General features: G+C 39.6%; 1 protein-coding gene across 2 annotated transcripts in view; it reads left to right on the top strand.

Moving 5' to 3' along the window:
* LOC124275707 (opioid growth factor receptor-like protein 1) overlaps window positions 1–13479 on the top strand; it is a 40789-nt gene extending 27310 nt beyond the window's left edge. For both annotated transcript variants that reach the window (XM_046711345.1, XM_046711344.1), the window contains 2 exons: window positions 11053–12546; window positions 12817–13479. In XM_046711345.1, the coding sequence (XP_046567301.1) occupies window positions 11053–11287 (235 nt within the window). In that variant the 3' untranslated portion in view covers window positions 11288–12546; window positions 12817–13479. The remainder of the gene's footprint in view (window positions 1–11052; window positions 12547–12816) is intronic.
* The last annotated feature ends 11893 nt before the right edge of the window (window positions 13480–25372 follow it).

The raw sequence follows: 25372 nt of genomic DNA, 5'->3' as shown, positions 1-25372 counted from the left end.
TGAAATGACATTCCTGTTTGAATACATGATCTCTTTATGAAACAAATGGATTTTATCTATTAGGTGTGTTCCAAAGGAGAAACGTGGATTTAATTGTCAAGATGGCTTCTCTATCTCGGTGCCCTGGTCCTCTTCAAACAGATATAAACACATTAGAGGTTATTAATTTCCTGTGCTACTTTGAACTTTATCACAATTGTCCATATGATAACAGGTCGAGTACAAATAGGCTTTTCATACGTGGCAAATGGTGTTAATGATGTGTAAATGAACATGGTTGCTGCTTGCGATTATTTCCCTGATATAATTTCTCGATGACCCTTCACTTATTTGCATCTCATTTGCTCTGTGTTTGGGAGATTCCTTTGTATCAGCCTTGCGACATCCCTGTGATACTCTGCTTGTAGGTGAATATATGATGTCAGTTTCAAACTGCCTTGTGTTTCAGTGATGATGGCAGAGTTGAAATCATTATGGTGTGGTTAGAATATGGTTTCTGGTGCCTGAAAGGCAAACTTAGAAATCATTGGTATAGCTCGTCTGTTCAGTATAGTCAGTTCAGCTGATGTAATGGCATGTTTCTTCAGCATCTTCTCTTCAGCATTAAGGCTGCAACGATTCACTCAGACCTTGATTTGATTCGATTTTGGACCATCGATCATTTTCGATTCGATTCTTCATGCAAGTGATAGTATCAGATTTCATGTATCTCGCAGAGTTCAAGTGAGTCGGCTTATTTAGAGAAATCCATTGTCAACATAACGATGTCTACCAACAACAATGTTCATAGGATGATTAGCCCGGCTTCAACCAATCACGTTTTGCCTAATTTCAGCGCTCGGAAACAGCATGGGTTGGATGAAAAATTATGTTCTCAATGTGTGGAAACAACTGAAATAGATATTCAAATATCGAATTGAAATTGTGATAATGGTTATCGAAAATCGAAATTAAGATGTCAGATTCAGATGTCAGATTCAAATTTTGCAGATAGCATCGAATCAGCAACCACTAGAGCATCTTCTGTTCCCACCAATGATGAGCTAGATATATGTTTGTTGTATTTGAGTATTTGAGGTTTTGTTTCCAATTTCCAATGTCTTGTTGGAAACGCTATGTATGGAATTTATTTACCTATTTTAAAAAAAATAAAAAAAATATGGTGCATATGTACTTAGTAGTTGGATTTGGGATATGTTTTCTGTATTTCACAATTTTTGTTTTAATTCTGACCTTTATTTCATCTTGCATTTTGACTGACTGACTGACTGACTGAGTATGGTTTTACGCCGTTTTTAGCAATATTCCAGCAATATCACGGCAAGGGACACCAGAAATAGGCTTCACAAATTGTACCCATGTGGGGAATCGAACCGGGCCTTCATGTGTAATGCTTTAACCACTAGGCTACCCCACCGCCCCCATTTTGACCATATTCCAAAACTGTCTCAAAATATATTTTCTTGGACTGAAATTCGTCTCAGAATCTACTGAGATTTCTCATGTATGTCTTCACTAATGATCATTGATATAACCTTGATTTAAGGTTTGTTTCGTTCTCTTAGTTCATGTTATGGCGTGATATGCCAAGAATTATATATTTCATGAAGTTTCAGGAAAATTTAGAACTGGATTTTTCAAATTCAACATTTTCACAATGTCCTGAGAGTGGAGAAACAACTTGAAGTTTATTTGATTCACTGGTGTATGTCTGAAGTAGGTGTTGATATTCACAAACCAAATGTGTTGCTTTGCCTTTCACAATAGTGTTTTGAAAGAAAATATTCAACATTTTGACAAGCAGATTTTAATAAAAGGCGGTTGTATAGCCATTTTGATTTATAAAGGAAATGTATTGTAAATGTTACATTGAAGTGTGAAAATTGTAATTAGAGATCTGTTTGTGTTATGGTGCAGCTAAAGGATGCTTTGCTCTGATTATTTATGTTACAGATAAAAATACAATCATAGAAGGCATTACTTGGGATAATTCAGGTTTGGGGGAAATGTATCTGTTTTACGATTTTTTATTATGCACTGCAGACTGCCTTCATGTAACATTACTATTTCTGGAATGCAGCGTCAGATATTTGGGTTTGTTTGAGAGTAGTTCAGAGTATAATTGCGTTTCACTGATAAGAGTTTCTAGTTACTCCTGTGTAGTCCAAGCATTATTCAGAACTTGTTAAGACGTAAGGGGGCAGTGGGGTAGCCAAGTGGTTAAAGCTACGCTTGTCACGCGGAAGACCCTGGTTCGATTCCCCACATGGGTACAATGTGTGAAGCCCATTTTTGGTGGCCCCGTCATGATATTGCTGGAATATGGTTTAAACATATTTTCATTTCAAAATAAATCTGGATCGATAAAAGAGCAAAACTTGCTTATTTAAATACCTTGCCAGGAAATGAGTTGACACAGCTGGTACTACGTTTTACAAGATAGTTCTAAACACAATGTACAACTGCACAAACGGAATATATGAAGCCAGTGAGTTAGTGGAGTCTGTGGAAAAAATTGATAATGCAGTTATCCTTTCTACATAAATGGTTTAAACATATTTTTATTTTCTGGAATGTTGCTAAAAGCAGTGTAAAACCATACTCACTCACTCACTCACTCAGACTAGCATGAATTACTGTGTCAGAAACCTTTGAGTCTACTTCAACGGAAATATTTGAGGTAATATATTAGCTGAAATTACTAAACAGATAGAAATTTGGATCTGTAGCAAGACCTGTTGGCTAGACCTGTTGGTTAGACCTGTTGGCTAGACATGTTGGCTTGTCCTCTGACTAGACCTGTGGCTAGACCTGTTGGTGAGACCTGTTCGTTAGACCTAATGGTTAGACCTGTTGGCTACACCTGTGGTTAGACCTGGATGTTAGACCTGTTGGCTAACCCTGTGGTTAGACCTGGATGTTAGACCTGTTGGCTAACCCTGTGGTTAGACCTGGATGTTAGACCTGTTGGCTAACCCTGTTGCTAGACTGATGTTTGGACCTATTGCTAGTCATGTGGCTGTTGGCGAGACCTGTTGGTTAGACCTGTTGCTAGATCTATTGGTTAGACCTGTTGGCTAGACCTGTTGGCTAGTCCTGTGGCAAGACCTGTGTCTAGATCTGTTTGTTAGACCTGTTGGCTAATCCTGTGGCAAGACCTGTTTGTTAGACCTGTTGGCTAGACCTGTGGTTAGACCTGTGGCAAGACCTGTTTGTTAGACCTGTGGTTAGACCTGTTGGCTAATCCTGTGGCAAGACCTGTTTGTTAGACCTGTTGGCAAGACCTGTTAGTTAGACCTGTGGTTAGACCTGTTGGCTAGACCTGTGGCAAGACCTGTTAGTTAGACCTGTGGTTAGACCTGTTGGTTAGACCTGTGGTTAGGCCTATGGTTAGACCTGTTGGCTTGTCGTCTGGCTAGACCTGTGGTGAGACCTGTTCATTAGACCTGTTGGCTAGACCTATTGGTTAGACCTGTTTGCTAGACCTGTGGCTACACCTGTGACTAGACCTGTTGCTAGACTTATGTTTGGACCTATGGCTAGCCCTGTGGCTGTTGGTTAGACCTGTGGCTAGACCTGTTGGTTAAACCCGTTGGTTAGACCTGTAGTTAGACCCGTTGGTTAGACCTGTTGGCTAGTCCTGTGGCAAGACCTGTTGGCTAGACCTGTGGCTAGACCTGTTGGTTAGACCTGTGGCTAGACCTGTTGGCTAGTCCTGTGGCAAGACCTGTTGGTTAGACCTGTGGCTAGACCTGTTCGTTAGACCTGTTGGCTAGACCTGTTGGCTAGTCCTGTGGCAAGACCTGTTCGTTAGACCTGATGGTTAAACCTGTTGGCTAGACTTATTGGCTAGTCCTGTGGCAAGACCTGTTGGTTAGACCTGTGACTAGACCTGTTGGTTAGACCTGTGGCTAGACCTGTTGGTTAGACCTGTGGCTAGACCTGTTGGTACGACCTGTTGGCTAGTCCTGTGGCTAGACCTGTTCGTTAGACCTGTTTGTTAGACCTGTAGACCTGTTCGTTAGACCTGTTTGGTAGACCTGTAGACCTGTGGCTAGACCTGTTTGTTAGACCTGTTGGTTAGACCTGTTGGCTTGACTTGTTGGCCAGACCTGTCACTAGCTGAGATTCCTAAACAGCATCCCATGCTTGTTATAGGAGATGACTTATGGGATTCAGTGGTCAGACTCGCTGACTTGGTTGACACGTTATCATATCCCAATCCCCCAGATCAGCAGAATGTTTGAATGTTGCTGATTGTGGTGTTAAACAACAAACAAACAAGAAAGTAATTTGACTACACTCAGGCATTGATGACATATTTATATCCTTTCACACCTGGCCAGGTCAGTCAATAGTCCCTCAACACAAACTGGCTTGTTGAAAAAACTGTGACACCATCCAATAACAGAGTCCAACTACATGTGCCTTTTTTCTCACTGTAAACAGTGAAAAAATCCGGGTTTGTTTTACTTCACATCCATGTGGCTTGAATCCTGTCTGGTAGTGTGTTTAATCAGGTAATGAATTAACAGCAGGTGATGAGGAATTAAGTTACACAATGCAGGCAATATAGTTTTTATTCGCTATAAAACATGTATAGAACGGATTATGAGGCCATGCAGTGAATGATAAAGAGCAGGTGCAAACAGACAACTGTGATGAAAAAGAGCCTCAGCATGTTCAAAGACATGTTCATACAGTCTAATTATTGTTGAATAAACACTAATTTCTGAAAGAAATTATGTATACAGTTGTTGTGTTTATAAGAAATCTTGGAATCCATTGATGCTGTGGGATAAAAGGTCTAAATGTGGTGCCAATGAAATGGACTATGGCATATGAGTCTGTGGGAAGGTATATTATGTGTTTAAACATATTTACCTCTAAGCCAAAGTACAGGATAAAACTTTATTCATCATTATTTTAACAAAAATATGAATGTGATTTTTACACTTGCTATATTGAAAAAGATGAATTAACCTGGATGCATGGATACTTATATAGTGTTACACTTGATGATGTTGGTGTTGGTGGTGGTGGATGATGATGGTGGTTGATGATGGTGCGTGTTGGTGGTGATGCGATGATGATGGTGATGTTGGTGGTGATGATGGTGATGTTGGTGGTCGATGTTGGTGGTGGTGATGCTGATGATGGTGGTATTGATGATGGTGATGATGGTGATGTTGGTGGTCGATGATGATGCTGATGTTGGTGGTCGATGATGATGCTGATGTTGGTGGTCGATGATGATGGTGGTGTTGGTGGTGGTGAGTGGTCGATGATGCTGATGTAGTGATGGTGGTGTTACACTGATGGTGGTCGTATTGATGGTGGTGCGTGATGATGATGATATACTACTTTCGATGGTCGTGTTGATGGTCGTGATGATGATGGTGAGTGTGTTGGTGGTCGTGATGATGGTCGTGATGTGCTGATGATGGTCGTGATGATGTCGTGTTGGTGGTCGATTGATGATGCTGATGGTGGTGGCGTGATGATGCTGATGTTGGTGGTCGTGATGATGGTCGTGATGATGCTGATGTTGGTGGTCGTGATGGTGATGGTGGTGATGATGATACTGATGGTGGTGGTCGATGATGAATGTGATGATGCTGATGTTGGTGGGTGGTCGATGATGCTGATGTAGTGTTTGGTCGTTGATGGATGGTCGATGTGATGGTGCATTGATGATGATGCTGATGTTGGTCGTGATGATGGTGATGTTGGTGGTTGGTGGTGATGATGATGGTCGTGATGATGCTGATGTTGGTGGTCGGATGATGGTGATGTTGGTGGTCGGATGATGCTGATGGTGGTGGTGATGATGATACTGGTTGGTGGTGACGCTGATGATGGTCGTGATGGTGCGTGATGATGGTGATGTTGGTGGTGCATTGATGATGATGCTGATGTTGGTGGTGATGATGATGGTGATGATGGTGGTTGGTGGTCGCGATGATGATGGTCGTGTTGGTGGTTGTGATGATGCTGATGTTGGTGGTCTGTGATGATGCTGATGTTGGTGGTCGTGATGATGCTGATGTTGGTGGTCGTGATGATGCTGATGTTGGTGGTCGTGATGATGCTGATGTTGGTGGTCGCGTGATGATGGTCGTGTTGGTGGTCGTGATGGTCGTGATGATGCTGATGTTGGTGGTCGTGATGATGCTGATGTTGGTGGTCGTGATGATGCTGATGTTGGCACCAATGATGGTGGGAAGAATCATGAAGAGGGGTGTCTAAAATAATTTTGATCCAAACAATTTCTAATTTATAAAGAGAACTAGCCTCCCTTTACAGCTGTGGCCCCTTTTGGCCTCCGACTACTGTGATCTGTCCGTTTTCTAACGTGAACTAATTTGATGCATGTTTTGAAATTTTGTAAATAAATATGGAAGTTTATATCCAGGCAATACTGGCTCAACTCAGAAAGTAGTTCAGTCTCAGTCTGCAGTAAAGAAAACATAGATTTAGAAGCACTAAGGTATGTCCTGGAAAGGTAATTTGCTATTCTGTTTACCGTTTAATAGCAGAAGGTATTCATGTTGAAACTCATATTCAAATATGAGACCAGATATTCAGGTTTTTCAAAAGTTTTAATAATATTTATACACTATGATATGTAAAGATGGACACAGAATTAAGTATGGCAATACATGTTGTATTTCAAATATGTATTGTGATAAATATTAAACTGGGAGAAAGGCACATCATTTAATGCCATTCATGTTAGCTTGACTGTCAAAATATATACAGATTGTGGCAGATGTTGTTATCCTATGATCAGGATATAATTATTTACTAGTCACTCTGATATAACTGTATCATTGCTGACTGAACATAAATCAATTACAACACGGCAGAATACAACTATTTATTACCCACGTGGTCAACGTATGGGTAGTTGCATACTAATCTCGTACGTCACACGAGTGTCGTATCACATTGACCTGTGTCGTAACGACTTGATCTGAGATTCTAACGATTTGATTGGATAACCGATGACCTCTCAATTAGGTCACATTCTGACGTAACTATTTTTTCATTCTTAACAAACACGTGAATTCATTCATTCTACAACTTAAATGCATTGTGGGAATGTACACATTGCGAACGTTGCTGTGTCACTGTTTAATTGTGAGTCGAACTGAGACATTATATCCATCGAAAAACATAAACGCAATGTTTCCACCAGTGATGTTAGCCGAATGAAGCAACTGCAAACCAAGAAACGGGGTGCTACGGAGTAGTTTACTGTAGGAGGCTGTACGAGGCGATGACAACTGACATGCATCGTTACGTCGGTTACCAAGGCAGTGACGTCATTACAGTGTAACGTCATGCAAATATTGTACTACAGTACAAAACTCTTCCGCAACCTCTTTATGAAACCTGTTTCGGTTTGAAACCAAAAAATAACAAAAATACGCTATTTTGTCAATTTAATGCATGTAAGAAGTGGGTAATAAATAAAATACCACACTCGGTCTCATTACATACGAATTATATGAAACTCATGACCTCCCTATGTTATCTGACCTTGCTTTCGCTCGGTCAAATACCATAGGAAGGACACTCATTTCGTATAATTCGTATGTAATGAGACCTCGTGTAGTATTCTCTATTTACCTGTCATTGTAATATAACTTATTTTGAAGACTGAAACAATACAATAACAACCGCCTTGTTGATCAGAATCACAGAGCTCTAGTTGCTAATCAGTAATTGCAGTAATAGAGCCTAAATCGTGTTTTTGAGTGTGTAGAGTCTCTTTCTTTAGCTCAACACCTTTCATATCCGGCAGGGATTACCTATGCTGCCTTATGTTTCAGCTGCCACCTGGGAATTCTTTTATTTGCTTAAAGGCAACACTTTGTAAACAAAACATACATCTATCATGCAACCTATGTCTGACTAAGGAGCCAGCCCCTCGGTTAAGAGGGTTCAGATATCTGAAACCCTCACTTCCGAAGGTTCAAAACTTCTTTCAGTGTCAAGAAGGTGAAAATGATATATTTGTAAATGTCAAGAGAGTTCACATGACTTTTACAGAAATGTTTACATACCTGCAGTGTGTGATAATTGCTTGTCTTAGCAATGTTAAGATTTCAAGCCCTCTGTGCTATGACATTATACACATGCACTATATGGTTAGAGATGCTGGTTCACATTTTCCTTTGATTTTTTATTAAATGGTTACAGATAGAAGTTCGGACTGTTATGGTACTCACCGACAACAGTTACAGGACTATATTCTGTGAATCTTTAGGTAGAGCACCTTCATCATGCATTAGGGCTGGGACAGGGTAATGAGTTGGACCCGGGTACTTGTCTCAATACCCGGACCTGTTGTGATTATGTGACTAATAGATTAAACAATGTAATATGTTATTCTTTCATGATAGGTTGTGTTGTCTTTGAAGATTTAGACATAATTTACAGTCAGGCCAGACCAATTTTATTTCTTGTTTTACTGATCTGCCGGTCATATTTATTCAAGAAAAAGAAAAAAAAATTAAAAATTTTCCCTGCTCAAAAAATAACAAAAATCTCCAAAACAAGAAATAAAATAGGTCTGGTCTCACCTGTTTTGAATATAATACATGATTAAGATATTGAATAACTGGAAATCTAAGCCTCTGAGCTGAAGAATAATATTTTGCCATTTCTTACAAATTTGATGCCAGGAATTAACATGACGGGTATCAGCTTAGGGTAGGGTATAGGGGGTGGGGTACCCAGGTAGAAATTTTTTGTCCAATATACAAATTGCAAATGGGGAATGAAGGAGACTGTTCTGGAGGAGTGTGTTTGTTAACGTAGGATATTCGCGTGTTTTGTTTCTGAAATATGACCATTCGTGCAAATGTAATTGTGACTTCGCGGAAGTTTTCACTGGATGAAACACTTGGAGTAGAAATTGCATGGTGTGTTTTCGATAGCACTTTTTAAGATAGCTGTTAGAACTTCATTCTTGTGTCCTTTCAATGACCTCTCTAAGTTAAATTAGTATGAAAACTTGACTGGTGAGTGGTCATTACATTACATTAAAATTAGAAGTCGCCAGCTGATAAATCGTATTTGCAAAGCCTATCGTTATTTTTTCCCTTGTACTCACAATAGCTTATATCATTATGAACCGACTTTATCCATTTGTGCAAAATGAAATAGAATTAAAAGTGATCACAGATTTGTCATTGTGTTGAAAGTTTATTTCATAGAACACTGCATAACAGAGACATTTAAGCTCAGCTTGTGTAGTAGAACAACATTTAGTCCCAGAAATAAAGGTATCACATTTTCTACAAAACACAACATAGAATACAGATGGAGCCCAGGACAAGGCCTAATTGCTGGAGCTAGAAATGAGGCATGCTAGACTGGAGATGATTTTCTTTTTAAATTTATTCTCTTTGGTCTTGTGTAAAGATTACTATGATGGCATTTATAATGTTGTGTATTTTAACAATGATAATACATGGTTAACTTAACAATGTATTAATCCCAGCTGTTGATGTATTTATTAGTGTATCTCACAGCATTTACTCTGAAATATCTTTTTAAAATTGTTTGCTATTTTCTGGACACTAACAAATAATCATTAATTTGTATTTGTTGGATAATACTTTACCAAAGTCTGTATGAAATGCCTGTAAAAAATTTAAATTTAAATGAAATTTGTTCTCATAACATGGCCTTTAAGATGATTACTTTAAAACATAAACATTATTGTTACAATACAATGTTAAATTACATTGATATTATAATAAATTTACTAATTTCCATTTTTTCCCAATGTTGTTGTAAAAGGTCATAAGTTTGCATGATACAGAATTGTGGGCATTATAAAATTTTCCATAACATACTCAGGAAAACAAGGTTGAGTTGGAACGAAAGGTATCTCTCTCTGTTGACAGGGTATGACTGAAAGTGTAATACAAGCATTACAGATGTGAATATCTTATCCAGCTCGTTTTACAGGTTTGCTGTCAACTGGGATATAAACACATATATTGTGCCATGTGGTTACGGTCTGTATTGCACATGTGGTGGGAACCATTGTTTCACATAGCTTTGGTATCCCCCCAAATGACTTTGATTAATATCAGAGGGTTATGTAATCTGTATGTTTGTCACATGTAGTGCGCTTTTTAAGCCTCCATTCAGGAGTGGGGATGTTTTTCTTCAATGTCTTACACAGAAGATGAATGATCACAGAATTCCTTCCGTCAACTTCTGTTTAATGATTCATGTGCTGCATGAGGTCTTGGCACTTTGGGCAGAGATGAAGGCTGTTTTTGTACTGATTGCCAGTTTGTGTGTTGTTGTTTTTGAACAGAAAAATATGTGTGAGGAACAATTTTTTTATGAGTCAAAAGAATTTTTTTGTGGGGGAGTGTTACACCTTATATTTGTTGAAAACTCACTCTTAAATGATGCTGTGAAAAGGAGCATTTGAGATTAAAAGACTTTTTAACAAATGAATAGTGTTACACCTATATTTTTCAGGGATGATATGAAAAATGTCTCGTGTAGATTCCCTAAAATGCAGATTTCTCAGCTGCCCATGATGTTTTGGTGATGGAACCAAGTTAATGAAATGTCCAAAGTGATAAATTGGTTGAGTACATGTCATCTTGATGCAGTGTTCATGATGTCAGTCAAAGGATTGTCTGGCCCAGGTCAGATTATTTACATACCCATGAAGGTCCGGGTTAGAATGAGCCTTCAGCAACCCATGCTTGTCGTAAGAGGCGACTAACGGGATCGGGTGGTCAGGCTCGCTGGCTTGGTTGACACATGTCATCGGTTCCCAATTGCGCAGATCGATGCTCATGCTGTTGATCACTGGATTGTCTGGTCCAGACTCAATTATTTACAGACCGCCGCCATATAGCTGGAATATTGCTGAATGCGGCGTAACACTAAACTCACTCAAGATTATTTACAGACTGCCTTCACGGAGCAGGAATATTGCTGAGTGAAGTGTTCAACAACAGACAACAAGCTGACCAACATGTGATAACAACCCTTATCTTGTTGCAGGTCCATGCATAACTATCTGCGTATCACCCGGATCTTGAAGTCACTGGGAGAACTTGGCTTTGAACATTTGAAAGCTCCCTTTGTGCGTTTCATGCTGAAGGAAGCTCTGGAGCGGAAGACCCTGGAGAATACAATTGACAGTTGCTACAACTACTGGATAGAGACCATTAAGGACGACGAGATCAGGGAAGAACTGCGAGACTTTGCAGATAACATCATTTGCTCTGATTCATAAAAAACGTATCTTGTCATATTTGAAAGTTAGGAGGGTTTTCACAAATACACTCATTTTGAATAAAATTGTTCTCGGAAGGGGTAGATGATGTTCTCCTTGTAAGAGGAGTACCCAGAAGGACATTCAAAAAACGCCTCTGAATACTGCTAGCATAATTCAACAGCTATTCATTGACTGGCAGATAAGATTCCTGAAACACACAGAGTTGCTCATGTCAAAAGTTTTGAAAAGATTTTTATGATTATTGAATCAAATCAGATCAATTTGTACACATTGTTAAAAAGATCATGTTTATTTGCCCAACTGCTATTTCATTAATTTTTTTAATAGTTGGCAATATTTTATTTTTTTTAAATATATTGTTTTGAATTTTCATAATCGAAAATTGGCAGTAAATTCTAGATTTTCTGAAGGTGTTCAGCTTGAAATATCAATGACATAGAGGCTCAGTTTTACAAATATTTGAAACTTATTCAAAATTATTTTGAGTCCCTTGATTTCTAAAGTGTTCTGTGTCCGATTATTGGGATGTAAACATGATTCCAGGTGAGAACCTGTCCACACATATCACAAGCAATTTTTAAGAGATGCTAATTATTCCTCCACTTTACAAACTATGATTATCACTGATTTTTTATTTCCATGTAGATTGTGCTGTGTGTTACCTATTTACCTGTACTATTTATCAGCTGCTTTGAATTAATAACTTTGTGGTTTGTGTCTAGTAAGTGACAGTTGGCATTGATACCTCTAATTGTTTGGTCGGCATTCGAGAAGTTGGTGAGTCAAGAATGAAACATATCAACTTTATGGATGACAACTTCTTGTTTATTGCATAGAGCGACATTTCAGTGTAGATTCTCTCACCGTTTTCAAGGTAAAGCTTTTAGCTTGATAACGATATAAGAATCTACATCAAAACATCGCTCTATGCAGTAAACAAGAAGTTGTCATCCATAGAGTTGTATGTTTCATTGATTCCTCAAATACAGAACCAAATTCAAATTTGAAAACACTGAAATACTTGCACTGTTGCTGTAAGACACTACATCTATGTAAGTAAACCGTCCATATTTAAGTAGTTTCATTGAGCGTCATGGATAGGCTAGCATTACATATTTTTGTTGGAACCTATTGGCAAGTTTATAATTGGAATAACAGTACATTATTGTGATGCATGTGAATTATGAGTAAGGACTTTCTTGAAGGCACCTGAGAATTTTGGTACTTGGGAGTTTTGTTCAAAGTATTCCCGGATTGTGTGTGATCACATCCAGTTGGCATGGATTGTTGTTCCCCAGCGACCTATGCTTGGTGACAATGGATCACGTGGACAGGCTTCATGACTATTGATTGTGTGTGATCACATCCAGTTGGCATGGATTGTTGTTCCCCAGCGACCTATGCTTAGTGACAATATGCTTGTGTGACAATGGATCACGACAATGGACATGGACAGGCTTCATGACTATTGATTGTGTGTGATCACATCCAGTTGGCATGGATTGTTGTTACCTATGCCCATCCAGTTGGCATGGATTGTTGTTCCCCGAGTTACCTATGCTTGGTGACAATGGATCACGTGGACAAGCTTCATGACTCTATTGATTGTGTGTGATCACATCCAGTTGGCATGGATTGTTGTTCCCCAGCGACCTATGCTTGGTGACAATGGATCACGTGGACAGGCTTCATGACTCTATTGATTGTGTGTGATCACATCCAGTTGGCATGGATTGTTGTTCCCCAGCGACCTATGCTTGGTGACAATGGATCACGTGGACAAGCTTCATGACTATTGATTGTGTGTGATCACATCCAGTTGGCATGGATTGTTGTTCCCCAGCGACCTATGCTTGGTGACAATGGATCACGTGGACAGGCTTCATGACTATTGATTGTGTGTGATCACATCCAGTTGGCATGGATTGTTGTTCCCCAGCGACCTATGCTTGGTGACAATGGATCACGTGGACAGGCTTCATGACTATTGATTGTGTGTGATCACATCCAGTTGGCATGGATTGTTGTTCACAGTCTCAGTCACTGGATTATCTGGTCCAAACTAGACTACCAAAGAGCTGTATTATTGCTAAGAAACTTGCACACACATACGCCCTCACACATGCACACACATACTCCCTAAAACACGTGCTCGCAATGAAGAAGTTATTCAAGAGAATGCAGGAAAATACTATGTTACTTTAATATGTCGATTTCTAAATAGAATTTCAATTAACTTAATAAAAACTTGCAAATGTTTACATGAAGGAAATGGTTTGAAATGAACAAACAAACAAGAAATGCTATGCAGTTACAGGGCTTGATTTAGACTCCAGACAAAAACAGGTTGCAACTGCTGCTCAAAATATGATTATATTATTATATAATTTATTATATAGTTTTGGTATTGATGATTTAGAAAATTATAGCAAACTTTTTCTTGGTCTGATAAGATAGTTTTATCTTACTTGATAAGATTTCATGACATGGAAAGTAGCAGTCATTCAGTCACTGTCCATGTAGTCATCGGAGTCGCTGCTTTCAGTTTGTTCCTAATTATGCTGCTGTTGTTGTAATGTGAGATGAGAGTGGCACGTGCCTCCCCCTGTGGATATATTAGAAAACGTCTAGGCGTTTCCATACAGCGTATCCATGTGCTGGATAGGTCTGTGCTGTTCTAGAAGCTTCCAGATTACGCTTGCTCCATGTCTAAATATAGTAACAAGAACACCACTGTCCCCCCAGCATGCATCAGTGTGCAGTGTGTTCTGATAATGAACTGCTTTCTTATAGAGACAAGTATCAATGAGGCATTTTCTTCATGTCATGACTTGAATATGACGTATCATGATAGGTATTGTATCGTGACCTTGCTGTATCATTTCAACCTTTGTACTCATTATATACATAGCTGTAAATTTACGTATATTAGACTCCCAATCATAATACTTCACAGACCAGCACACACGGAGTGAGCAGCACATCTCAATAAGTGTCAGACAGCCAAGCTGATGGTTGCTTGTGTTTCCCATCTAGATTGCTTCTGTAAAGTCCTGCCATGCCTGTTGTCACTTCAGATTTGAAGACAAAATGACATTTGCAAACAAGGAAAGAAACGTTTGTTCATATAAGTGTATTTTTTCTATAAAATAACAGTTAGTATTTTCATTGGTTTGGAGCTCAAACAATTCCCGTGCTTTAAACTGTGAATTGTACATGCTAGTCTGCAGTATGAAGAGTTGACCAAGATATTGGATCAGTAGTAGTAATTTGAACTACTCTTTCCAGGATGTTGGTCAAGGTTGTCACCTCAGTGCTTTGTGATCATCGGCCACATCAAGCTAACAATGACGTCATATGATTGAAATACTGTTTAGACCAAGCCTGCTAACTCACTCACTCACTCACCAGCAACTTCAGCAAAGACATATCTGTAGTCATTATTGCACCATTATACACATTTTCTGAAAATCTAGAAATAATGTTACAAAAGTATTTGTGTCTGAAGTTGCTTATAAAAGATACATTTGGAGGAAGGAAGAAATAGAATTAATGAATTCAAATCGTGCTATGTAAGATTGTACATACATGTAATGTGTGTGAAGAGTTATTTTCTAAAATGGCTGTACATGTTTTTTGCGTCTCCACATCAGTTGCTTCCCTCAGATGTATCAGAATCCCATGATCATGGGTTTGAATCCCCCTAAACTTTTTGTTATGGTTTGTCTGCACCAGACCTGTTTGTAAACTATCACCTGTAACTTTTCATGCTTTCCTCCTTCATAAAGGTGACACTGAAGCCCAGGACACATCAGTGCTGTACTGGGCAGTTGGGTAGCCTTATGGGTAAACCATTCACTTTCAATTCTCCCAATCAGTACAATGTGCAGCCCATTTTTAGTGTCAGTGCTGTGATATTGCTGGAATATTCCTAAAAGCGGCATAAAACCATTCTTGCTCCCTCACTCATGTACTTATTCTCCAAGGCTGGGCTATCATGTTGAACTGTTATATACCCCTTACATGAGGAGGCTGTTCATTAGTGTAAAATGTTGCATCATATATACAGAACAACTATCATCATTATAACAGTATAAAAATATATGTTTTATTTTCTGGTGTCTTGTTTCGTTAGGTTAGTTGTCCTTCAAGTGATGGAAGAGTGATCCTATATTATATGGCAAGAGTATAGTTTGTTGTATTGTTTTATTTTGTTACCGGGCAGTGGGGTAGCCTAGTGGTTAAAGAGTCCGCTCATCACGCCGAAGACCCGGGTTCGATTCTCCACATGGGTACAATGTGTGAAGCCCATTTCTGGTGTCTCCGCCATGATATTGCTGGAAAATTGCTAAAAGCGGCTTAAACCATAATCACTCACTCACTATTTTGTTACCATAGGTCCAACAGCATCTCTACCAAATATCTAATAGGAGCTCCAGAATACATTGTTCTTTTGATAGGAAAGTGAGAAAATCCTGAAATGATATTCATGATAATTCTGAAAGTTTTGTTTTGCATTAATTTTTTATGAGAGCTGACATTGATAAGAAATAGAGTTTGTGTTTGTTTCTGTAGACAAATATTGAACTGTACGTTAATGTAAACGTTCAATATCACCTTAATGATGAAGGACTTTGCAGAGGAATAAATTTCGTATCTCCTACCTATGTAGGAAGAGGGTAATCTTGACAAGCTGACAGCTCCAGTTGAATGCCAACAGGTTTCAGTGTGTGAAGGCTATTTTGGTTGTAGGCCACATCGTGGCTAGGATATTGTTAAAAGCAATGTAATGCCCAACACTCACCTGTTCTCAGAGATAATCCAAGCATAACACTTTCTGGTGTTTAATTTTTCCGTAATTGTCAAAAGTGTCCATGGCATCTTTGTCAGTAGTGATAGTCACAGTATTCTACTTTATTTGAGTTTAGTAGGTTTCTATTTTTTCACTTTCCTTTTTAACAGGTAGAATTCATTTGCATATTTTTCAATGTAGAAAGTCCTCAGTTTTGAGAAGTGAGAACAGCTAACAAGAATCATTACAATATTGACTGGAGGATTGTGGGGCATTGTGTCAACCAGTAGAATACCTTGCCCCTATTAGATTACTCTATATTACCATAGACAAGCTGATTTTTGAGGACCAAATCTGTTGAAGGGGGCGGCTTTAGGGTTACCAGTGAGAAAACAACATTGTGTCTCTCGTGTGAACAAACAAGAAAAGACAACTTTGTCAGTAAAGATGTCAAATTTGCAATAAACACCACCAGACAAGATTATTTACCTTATAAGTTTTAATTTGTTTTTGCTAGGCATTGTCTTATATGCATGAATTAAGATTATCATGTATTTATCTCGTATACAGAGCTGGAAATAGTATTTAAGGGCCTTCATATAGCTGTAACATTGCTGATTGGGACTTGAGACAACTTTTGTTCACCCATTAGGTTGTGAATTAATTTCACTTATATGACATTGTCAAATCTACTTTGAAAGTGTGTGAAATAAATCCACATGATTGTCAACTCACCACAGATGGCTGCAAAATTGATGATGCAGCATGAAGCAATATTTACTCACTTGATTCTCAATTACCTCACATGGTGCCTTCAAATTATACGTTTGATCCTGCAAATTTCTATGATTTCAAGAGCCCTGATATTGCTCTTGCTTTTTCAAACATGAGCATGCACATCTCAGGTGCTGCCTTTGGACACATTCATAACAAATTTACTGAACTTTAGAATATGAACAAAAAATAGTTAGTGTGACAATTACCTATTGACTTGTCTTTTGTCTTACTTTGTATATAATTGTTTTGAATGAAATGAGTAGTGATTCCACAATGTACATATGGTATTTATGAGCATAATTCCTAATAAAGTTTCACATCTAGCAATCATATTATGTTTTGTGTGCCTTATCAAGCTTTCCTTAAATTAATCTACATTATATCTGACTTGTGTCCTGCCTAGTGAATTGTCCCAATCTGGAACTGAGTCCATATCTGGCCCTTGGATGTGCCCAATCTACAACTGAGCCAAGATCGGGTCAAGTGATGTGCCCAATCTGGAATTGTTCCCATATCTGGTCAGTGGACATGCCCAATCTGGAATTGTGCCCATATCTGGTCTGTGGACATGCCCAATCTGGAATTGTGCCCATATCTGGTCTGTAGACATGCCCAATCTGGAATGTGCCCATATCTGGTCAGTGTTTGTGCCCAATATTGAACTGAGCTCAGATCTGATGTTTGATATGCCAGATCGTAAGGTGAGTCAGGTCTGATCAGATATCCCAAATCTTTACCTAACCAAGACCTTGTGAGGTATGTGCCCAGTCTACTTGAGGTTTTTAAGTTGAGTGATAATAAAGTATTGGTCAAATACCTCAGTTAATCAATCCTTGGGTTTGGCAAAACTCTTGGTGAGAGGTTAATAGATGCTTCCAATTTTATAGATGAGAGCAAAGGCTGACGACAACAACCCATTCCCAGGTGCACAAAACTAAGTTAGTAGAAAAGCCCAGTGGTTAAAGCATTCATTTGTCACACTGAAGACCTGGGTTCGATTCCCACATGGATACAATGTGTGAAGTCCATTTCTGGTGTCTTCAGCCACGATATTGCTGGAATAATGTTAAAAGCGGCGAAAAATCCAGTTCACTCACTCACTTTATGTCAGTTCACCTTACATTCACTGTGCCCCAAGCTTCAAGACCCTTTCTATGTGCTCAGTCCGAACAGTCAAGACTTGAGTTGGTGTTGAGTTCACTATTCTTCACCAACACAACTGCAATGTCAGTCTGGCATGCCACTTGTGGGGATCAGCATTAAATCCTAATAGCTGGGATCGTTTACGTCATTAATCATGTTCAGAATGGTGTTTGAGTTTGAGAGTTCCCGACTCTTCATTTTATGGAACTGTAATCAACCAACAAGGTGATAAACCTGACTCACTAATCAAGAATGCTGGTCCTGTAATGCTTCACAAATCTCAACACATTAATAAACAATACCCATGAAAAGGGGTGGTCAAGTCCATCTTCACTAAAGCCCTGTGAAAGGATCAGCAACATTGCTGAGATACCACAGGTAATCTACTACAAGAATAGGTCGATGTGTTATCAGAGTTAGCTCAGTGGTGCTATCAGGAGCGTGCATAAACTACACCAGTGGGTGATGGGGCAACGCTACTGTGATCCTCGTGAGCCAGCAAAACCAGTGATTTATAGAAGAGGCATTGTCAAAACAAGTTGCTGACTCATCAGATTCTTCAATGCATTGTATGTTCCTGAGGTAGATGTCTCCTGTAACGTAGTGTGCAACTCCATGGAAATACAACTGTGAGATTGATATTACACAAACATGTGTTTCTTTGCAATCAGCTGTAAGACTGGTATTACACTAAGATGTCCAACACTATGCTCGCCTGTAAGACTGGTATTACACTAAGATGTCCAACACTATGCTCGCCTGTAAGACTAGTATGACACTAAGATGTCCAACACTATGCTCGCCTGTAAGACTGGTATTACACTAAGATGTTCAACGCTATGCTGAGCTGTAAGACTGGTATTACACTAAGATGTCCAACACTATGCTTGCCTGTAAGACTGGTATTACACTTATATGTTCAACACTATACTGAGCTGTAAGACTAGTATTACCCTAAGATGTCCAACACAATGCTTGGCTGTAAGACTGGTATTACACTAAGATGTTCAACACTATGCTCGGCTGTAAGACTGGTCTTACACCAAGATGTTCAGCACTATGCTCGGCTGTCAGACTAGTATTACACTAAGATGTCCAACACTATGCTCAGTTGTAAGACTGGTATTACACTAAGATGTTCAACACTATGCTCGGCTGTAAGACTGGTCTTACACCAAGATGTTCAGCACTATGCTCGGCTGTCAGACTAGTATTACACTAAGATGTCCAACACTATGCTCCGTTGTAAGACTGGTATTACACTAAGATGTTCAGCACTATGCTCAGCTGTAAGACTGGTATTACACTAAGATGTCCAACACTATGCTCAGCTGTAAGATTGGTATTTTACTAAGATGTTCAACACTATCCTCGCCTAAGATGTCCAACAATATGCTCGGCTGTAAGACTGGTCTTACACCAAGATGTTCAGCACTATGCTCGGCTGTCAGACTAGTATTACACTAAGATGTCCAACACTATGCTCCGCTGTAAGACTGGTATTACACTAAGATGTTCAACACTATGCTCGGCTGTAAGACTGGTATTACACTAAGATGTCCAACACTATGCTCAGCTGTAAGACTGGTATTACACTAAGATGTTCAGCACTATGCTCAGCTGTAAGACTGGTATTACACTAAGATGTCCAACACTATGCTCAGCTGTAAGATTGGTATTTTACTAAGATGTTCAACACTATCCTCGCCTAAGATGTCCAACACTATGCTCGGCTGTAAGACTGGTATTACACTAAGATGTCCAACACTATGTTCGCCAGTAAGACATGTCTTACACTAAGATGTCCAACACTATGCTCGCCTGTAAGACTGGTATTACACTTAGATGTTCAACACTATGCTCGCCTGTAAGACTGGTCTTACACTAAGATGTCCAACACTATCCTCCCCTGTAAGACTGGTATTACACTAAGATGTCCAACACTATCCTCGCCTGTAAGACTGGTATTTCCCTAAGATGTTCAACAGTATGCCTGCCTGTAAGACTGGTATTTTACTAAGATGTTCAACACTATGCTCGCCTAAGATGTCCAACACTATGCTCGGCTGTAAGACTGGTATTACACTAAGATGTCCAACACTATGCTCGCCAGTAAGACTGGTCTTACACTAACATGTTCAGCACTATGCTCGCCTTTAAGACTGGTATTACCCTAAGATGTTCAACACTATGCTCGCCTGTAAGACTGGTATTACACCTAAGATGTTCAACACTATGCTCGCCTGTAAGACTGGTATTACACTAAGATGTTCAACACTATCCTCGCCTGTAAGACTGGTATTACCCTAAGATGTCCAACACTATGCTCGCCTGTAAGACTGGCATTATGCTCGGCTGTAAGACTGGCTGGCTGTACACTCAAGATGTCCAACACTATGAGCTGTGACTGGTATTTTACTAAGATGTTCAACACTATCCTCGCCTAAGATGTCCAACACTATGCTCGGCTGTAAGACTGGTATTACACTAAGATGTCCAACACTATCCTCGGCTGTAATGCTGTCCAGCGCTGTGTAAGACTGGTATTACACTAAGATGTCCAACACTGCTCGCCTGTAAGCTCTCCAACACTATGCTCGGCTGTAAGACTGGTATTACACTAAGATGTCCAACACTATGCTCGCCTGTAAGACTGGTATTACACTAAGATGTCCAACACTATGCTCGCCTGTAAGACTGGTATTACACTAAGATGTCCAACACTATCCTCTGTAAGACTGGTATTACACTAAGATGTCCAACACTATGCTCGCCTGTAAGACTGGTATTACACTAAGATCCAACACTAAGACTGGTATTACACTAAGATGTCCAGCGCTGTGCTCTATAAGACTGGTATTACACTATGTCCAACACTATCCTCGGCTATAAGACTGGTATTACACTAAGATGTCCAGCGCTGTGCTCTATAAGACTGGTATTACACTAAGCTGTCCAGCGCTGTGCTCTATAAGACTGGTATTACACTAAGATGTCCAACACTATCCTCGGCTATAAGACTGGTATTACACTAAGCTGTCCAGCGCTGTGCTCTATAAGACTGGTATTACACTAAGCTGTCCAGCGCTGTGCTCTATAAGAGTGGTATTACACTAATGTGTTTCACACTGTACTGAGCTCAGCTGTGAGGCTGGTGTTAGAATTATTAGATTCCTGGCTCATAGTCAAGACGTTGAACTGCTGTAAAACTCCTTCCCTTAACTCCTGCATGGTTACTCCTGCTCCTGCCGGCTAAACTAGTCCGCTCGGCAGGTCAAGCTGAGACCTGAGTAAATCATTTATCATCCCAAACTGTGTTGCACTTGAAATATATTGCTGGTGTGAAATCAAACGAAATATTTCTAGCGTGAGATCAAACGATATCGCCTGGGAGATATCGTTCTGACAGTAGATTTTGTACAATGTCCTGACAATGTTATGACGTCATGAAGCTTATGACGTCACAATGCTGCACTGCAAGTCTAATGGCAGTACCATGTCAAGAGATGTACATTTTTCATTGACAACTAGTGAATAGTGTATTTTGAAGATAAATAGAATCTCACCCGTGTGTCTACTGATATTAATTACACACACACACACACACACACACACACACACACACACACACACACACACACACACACACACACACACACACACACACACACACACACCAAAATAAATTTAATAAATAAAAAAACCTGGATCCGCCTACTGACGATGCTGACGATCACTGCGAATAGAAAGCATGTGTCACGTGATATGAAGATGTAAATCAGTTTTTCTTGTTTATGACGTCCATGCAAGTTTGACCTGTCATGACACAATCTCAAGCGTCAAGAATTAAATTGTATCACAAGGTAACTATGAAAACGTTTTGAAATAACTGCCGCGTGGACATTGTCTTTCAGGATCTTTTTGACCTTCCTAGATTATGAAGGTTTTCAACAGAAAGGTCACAAGTGGTCGTGTTTATCAGACTGTTGAGTCCACACATTCACAGATAAGAATGCCATCGTTTATTAAGTTGTGTGATTCGAGGTGGTAAACATATCACTACATTGGGCATACGCGGCAAGCAGGTGTCAGTAAACAAATTGTTGACGGATATTCTCGTGAAAGACGGCTCGTGACATTAAATACCCTTGACATTTTGTGAGTAAATTTGTATTAATGTGTGAGGTGTTTGGTGGACTCGAGGAGCGAATTGTCATTTCCCTTTGTGTAGTAGCTGGTCATTGTGTACAGTGTTATGTTGTGTACTTGTGTCTGTCTGTCCGTAGTGTCACGTGACATTGAGTACTGCACTGTGTCTTTCGTAGTATCATGTTGTTAAGCTACTATGTCGTACCGTTGGAACTTGTGTTATCAATCTAGTCTGACAGTTGGTTTAAGCAGCATTATATGGCAGTAGTAGTAGTGGTAGTAGTAGTAGGAGTATTGGTATTAGTTTCGTTGTTGTAGTAGTCGTCGTAGTAGTAGTAGTAGTAGTGCCATGCGGCAGCAACAGCAATAGTAGTATTATTTAGTATTTAGTAGTAGTAGTAGTAGTATGTAGTAGAAGTATGTAGTAGTAGTAGTGGTAGTAGTTCTAGGGCAGTAGAAGTAGTAGTAGTTTCGTGGTGGTTCTAGGGTCATTAGTAGTAGTTTAGTTGTCGTTGTCGCCGTAGCAGTAGTAGTAGCAATAGTAGTGCGGTAGTATTTAATAGTAGTAGTAGTAGTAGTAGTAGTAGTAGTAGTGCCATGCGACAATAATACACATAGTAGTTGTATTAGTAGTCGTAGTAGTAGTAGTAGTAGTAGTAATTAGTAGTAATTTTTTATTTAAACATATTTTATTCAGTGAAGAAAGGGATGAGGAACAAGTTATCCAACTTAGGTAACCATCTCCCGAGTATTTACAACATGATAAATATACAACTACATTCATGTAATATAGAAAGAAATATAGAACAGAAATGTTAGAGATATATACAGAGATAGTTATTAAGACATAAGAAAATATTTACAGCATTCAAGAAAAACGCTTGCTATTTGATATGTAATGCTGAACTGCTTTTAATATAATTATTGCATGATTTTGAGTATATGATAAGTTCTTGCTGCCATTTAATAATAAATCTAAATTTAAAGCATCATCATGTACTTGTAATTTAAAAGGTTAAACATTTTCGTTCTGTGTTCGTTATATACAGAACACTCAAACATGAAGCGACAAACATTTTCTCGTAAATTCCCACATTCACATTTTGAGTCTGACTTAATGCCAACACTTAGTAGTAATAATATTATCTAGTAGTAGTAGTAATATTATCTAGTAGTAGTAGTGGTATTATCTAGTAGTAGTAATTAGTTTTAGTACTAGTAGTAGTAGTAGTAGTAGTAGTAGTAGTAGTGTAGTAGTAGTAAGCAGCAGCAGCAGCAGCAGTAGTAGTAGTAGTAGTAGTAGTAGTAATAGTAGTAGTAGTAGTAGTAGTAGTAGTAGTAGTAAAGATCCCGCAAGAGTATGAGTGAATGTCGACATGTAATCCAGCGTCAACAAACACGCAACTATCTGCCAAGCCGCCATTGTTACCATCCAATCTCCGATTTCTCAGTGTGTGAAGGGCTAGTACTGCTCGGCGCATACGAAACTCCCAGCTAATAGTTATTATTATTAATGGTAGTTAAATTCGTGTCGACAAAAAAATGGTATACGCACCACTTGGGTGAGGTGAAATGGAGTTTAACGTCGTACTTGAGAATCTTTCGCTCATATGACGAAGTGCATGCGTGTGTATGTGTATGTGTGGCTGCTTGTACTAGCCCAGACTGAAGCTGGTTTTATAGTGCTAGTTCACTGAGATACCATGCCGCAGTTAAGCATGAATACCCCACTCAGACACATTATACTGACTCCGAGCCGACCAGTCCTTTTTTAACCTATAAAATCCGAGCGCCAGGCAGGGACCAACAAGTATCATATGTTAAGGTCTTTTGGTTTGACGCAGCCGGGGATCGAACCCGCGACCTTCCGCTCTCCGGTCGGACGCTCTTACCACTACACAACGGAGGCGCCCGCACCACTTGGGAGTTCATGATGATAACAGTCGAATCTGGACCAGACAAGTTTGTGATTGTCGTCAGGAACATTGATCTACGCAAATGGGATACAATAACATGCATCAACCAAGTTAGCTATAGGATGCCCATACTATCCCTTTACTACAAGGGTGGTGGGGTAGCCTAATGGGTAATGCGTTCGCTCGTCACGTTGAAGACCCAGGTTCGATTTCCCACATTGGTACAATGTGTGAAACCCATTTCTAGCGTCACCCGTCGTGATGTTGCTGGAATATTGCTAAAAGCGGCGTAAAACTAAACTCACTCTACGACAAGCATGGGTTGGTGAAGACATGTTTCACCTAGGTCTTCACGGGTCTCATCTGTTGTATAAGGAACTTATTTGATTGTTGTTTAACGCCTCACTCGGCAATAGTACACCTATATAACGGCGATCTGTAAATAACCGAGTCTGGACCAGAAAATCCAGTGAGCAACATCATGAGCATCGGTCTAAGCATTTGGGATACGATGACATGTGTCAACCAAGTCAGCGAGCCTGCACCCCATCTCTTTATACCGCCTCTTACGACAAGCATGGGTTACTGAAGACCAGTTCTAACCCGGATCTTCACGGGTCTCATATTTGTAGTATAAGGGACGTGTATCGCAGGGGCCTCATTGCAGCGTACCGCGATGTGGTGAGTCTTAGATCGTGTCCTTTACTCACGTGTTGTGTACAATTACCAACGTGTCTGTTTCTTGGTCTTCATGCAAAGCACCAGACACAAACATTAGGACAGCAGGGGCCAATCACTACATATGGTACCATATCAGGATTCGAACTCAGGTATTCCACATCAACCAACACCTGTACCAACCGGCTACTCCAGCTCTACTGATTATTTTTGCTTACGTGCAACTATTCATGCAGTTCGCGCTTAACATGTTTTCAAGATAAGGCGCCGTATTCTTCAGGTAGATTTAGTCTGCCAGCCTAAACCCCAAAGGCGCAAACGCTCTCCAAACAGAATCCAATGCCGATCGTGTTTATTGCCGGTGTGATTTGCAGATTTAACAAGAATGAGAAGCATGTCTACAGTTTATCTTCAAAAACATTTTTCGATTGACTAATAACGCCAAGGGTCATTAAAACGCAAGCTTAGACGGCGTTTTAAAAAGACTCCGATCTAGGGGTCAGATATCTTGACCTAAGGATTTGATCATAAGTCATTTACATCGATATAAAGTAGAGCGAAGTAGCCCAGGTGCGCGAAGAACGCTGTTTCTTAGCAACGGATGACGTCATAGGTATGACGCCTACG

Source organism: Haliotis rubra, unplaced genomic scaffold (assembly GCF_003918875.1).
Source record: "Haliotis rubra isolate DU_JTF1 unplaced genomic scaffold, ASM391887v1 Scf201, whole genome shotgun sequence".
NCBI lineage: Eukaryota > Metazoa > Mollusca > Gastropoda > Lepetellida > Haliotidae > Haliotis > Haliotis rubra.
The sequence above is the reverse complement of the archived record's forward strand: the minus strand, read 5'-3'. Positions and strand labels throughout refer to the sequence as shown.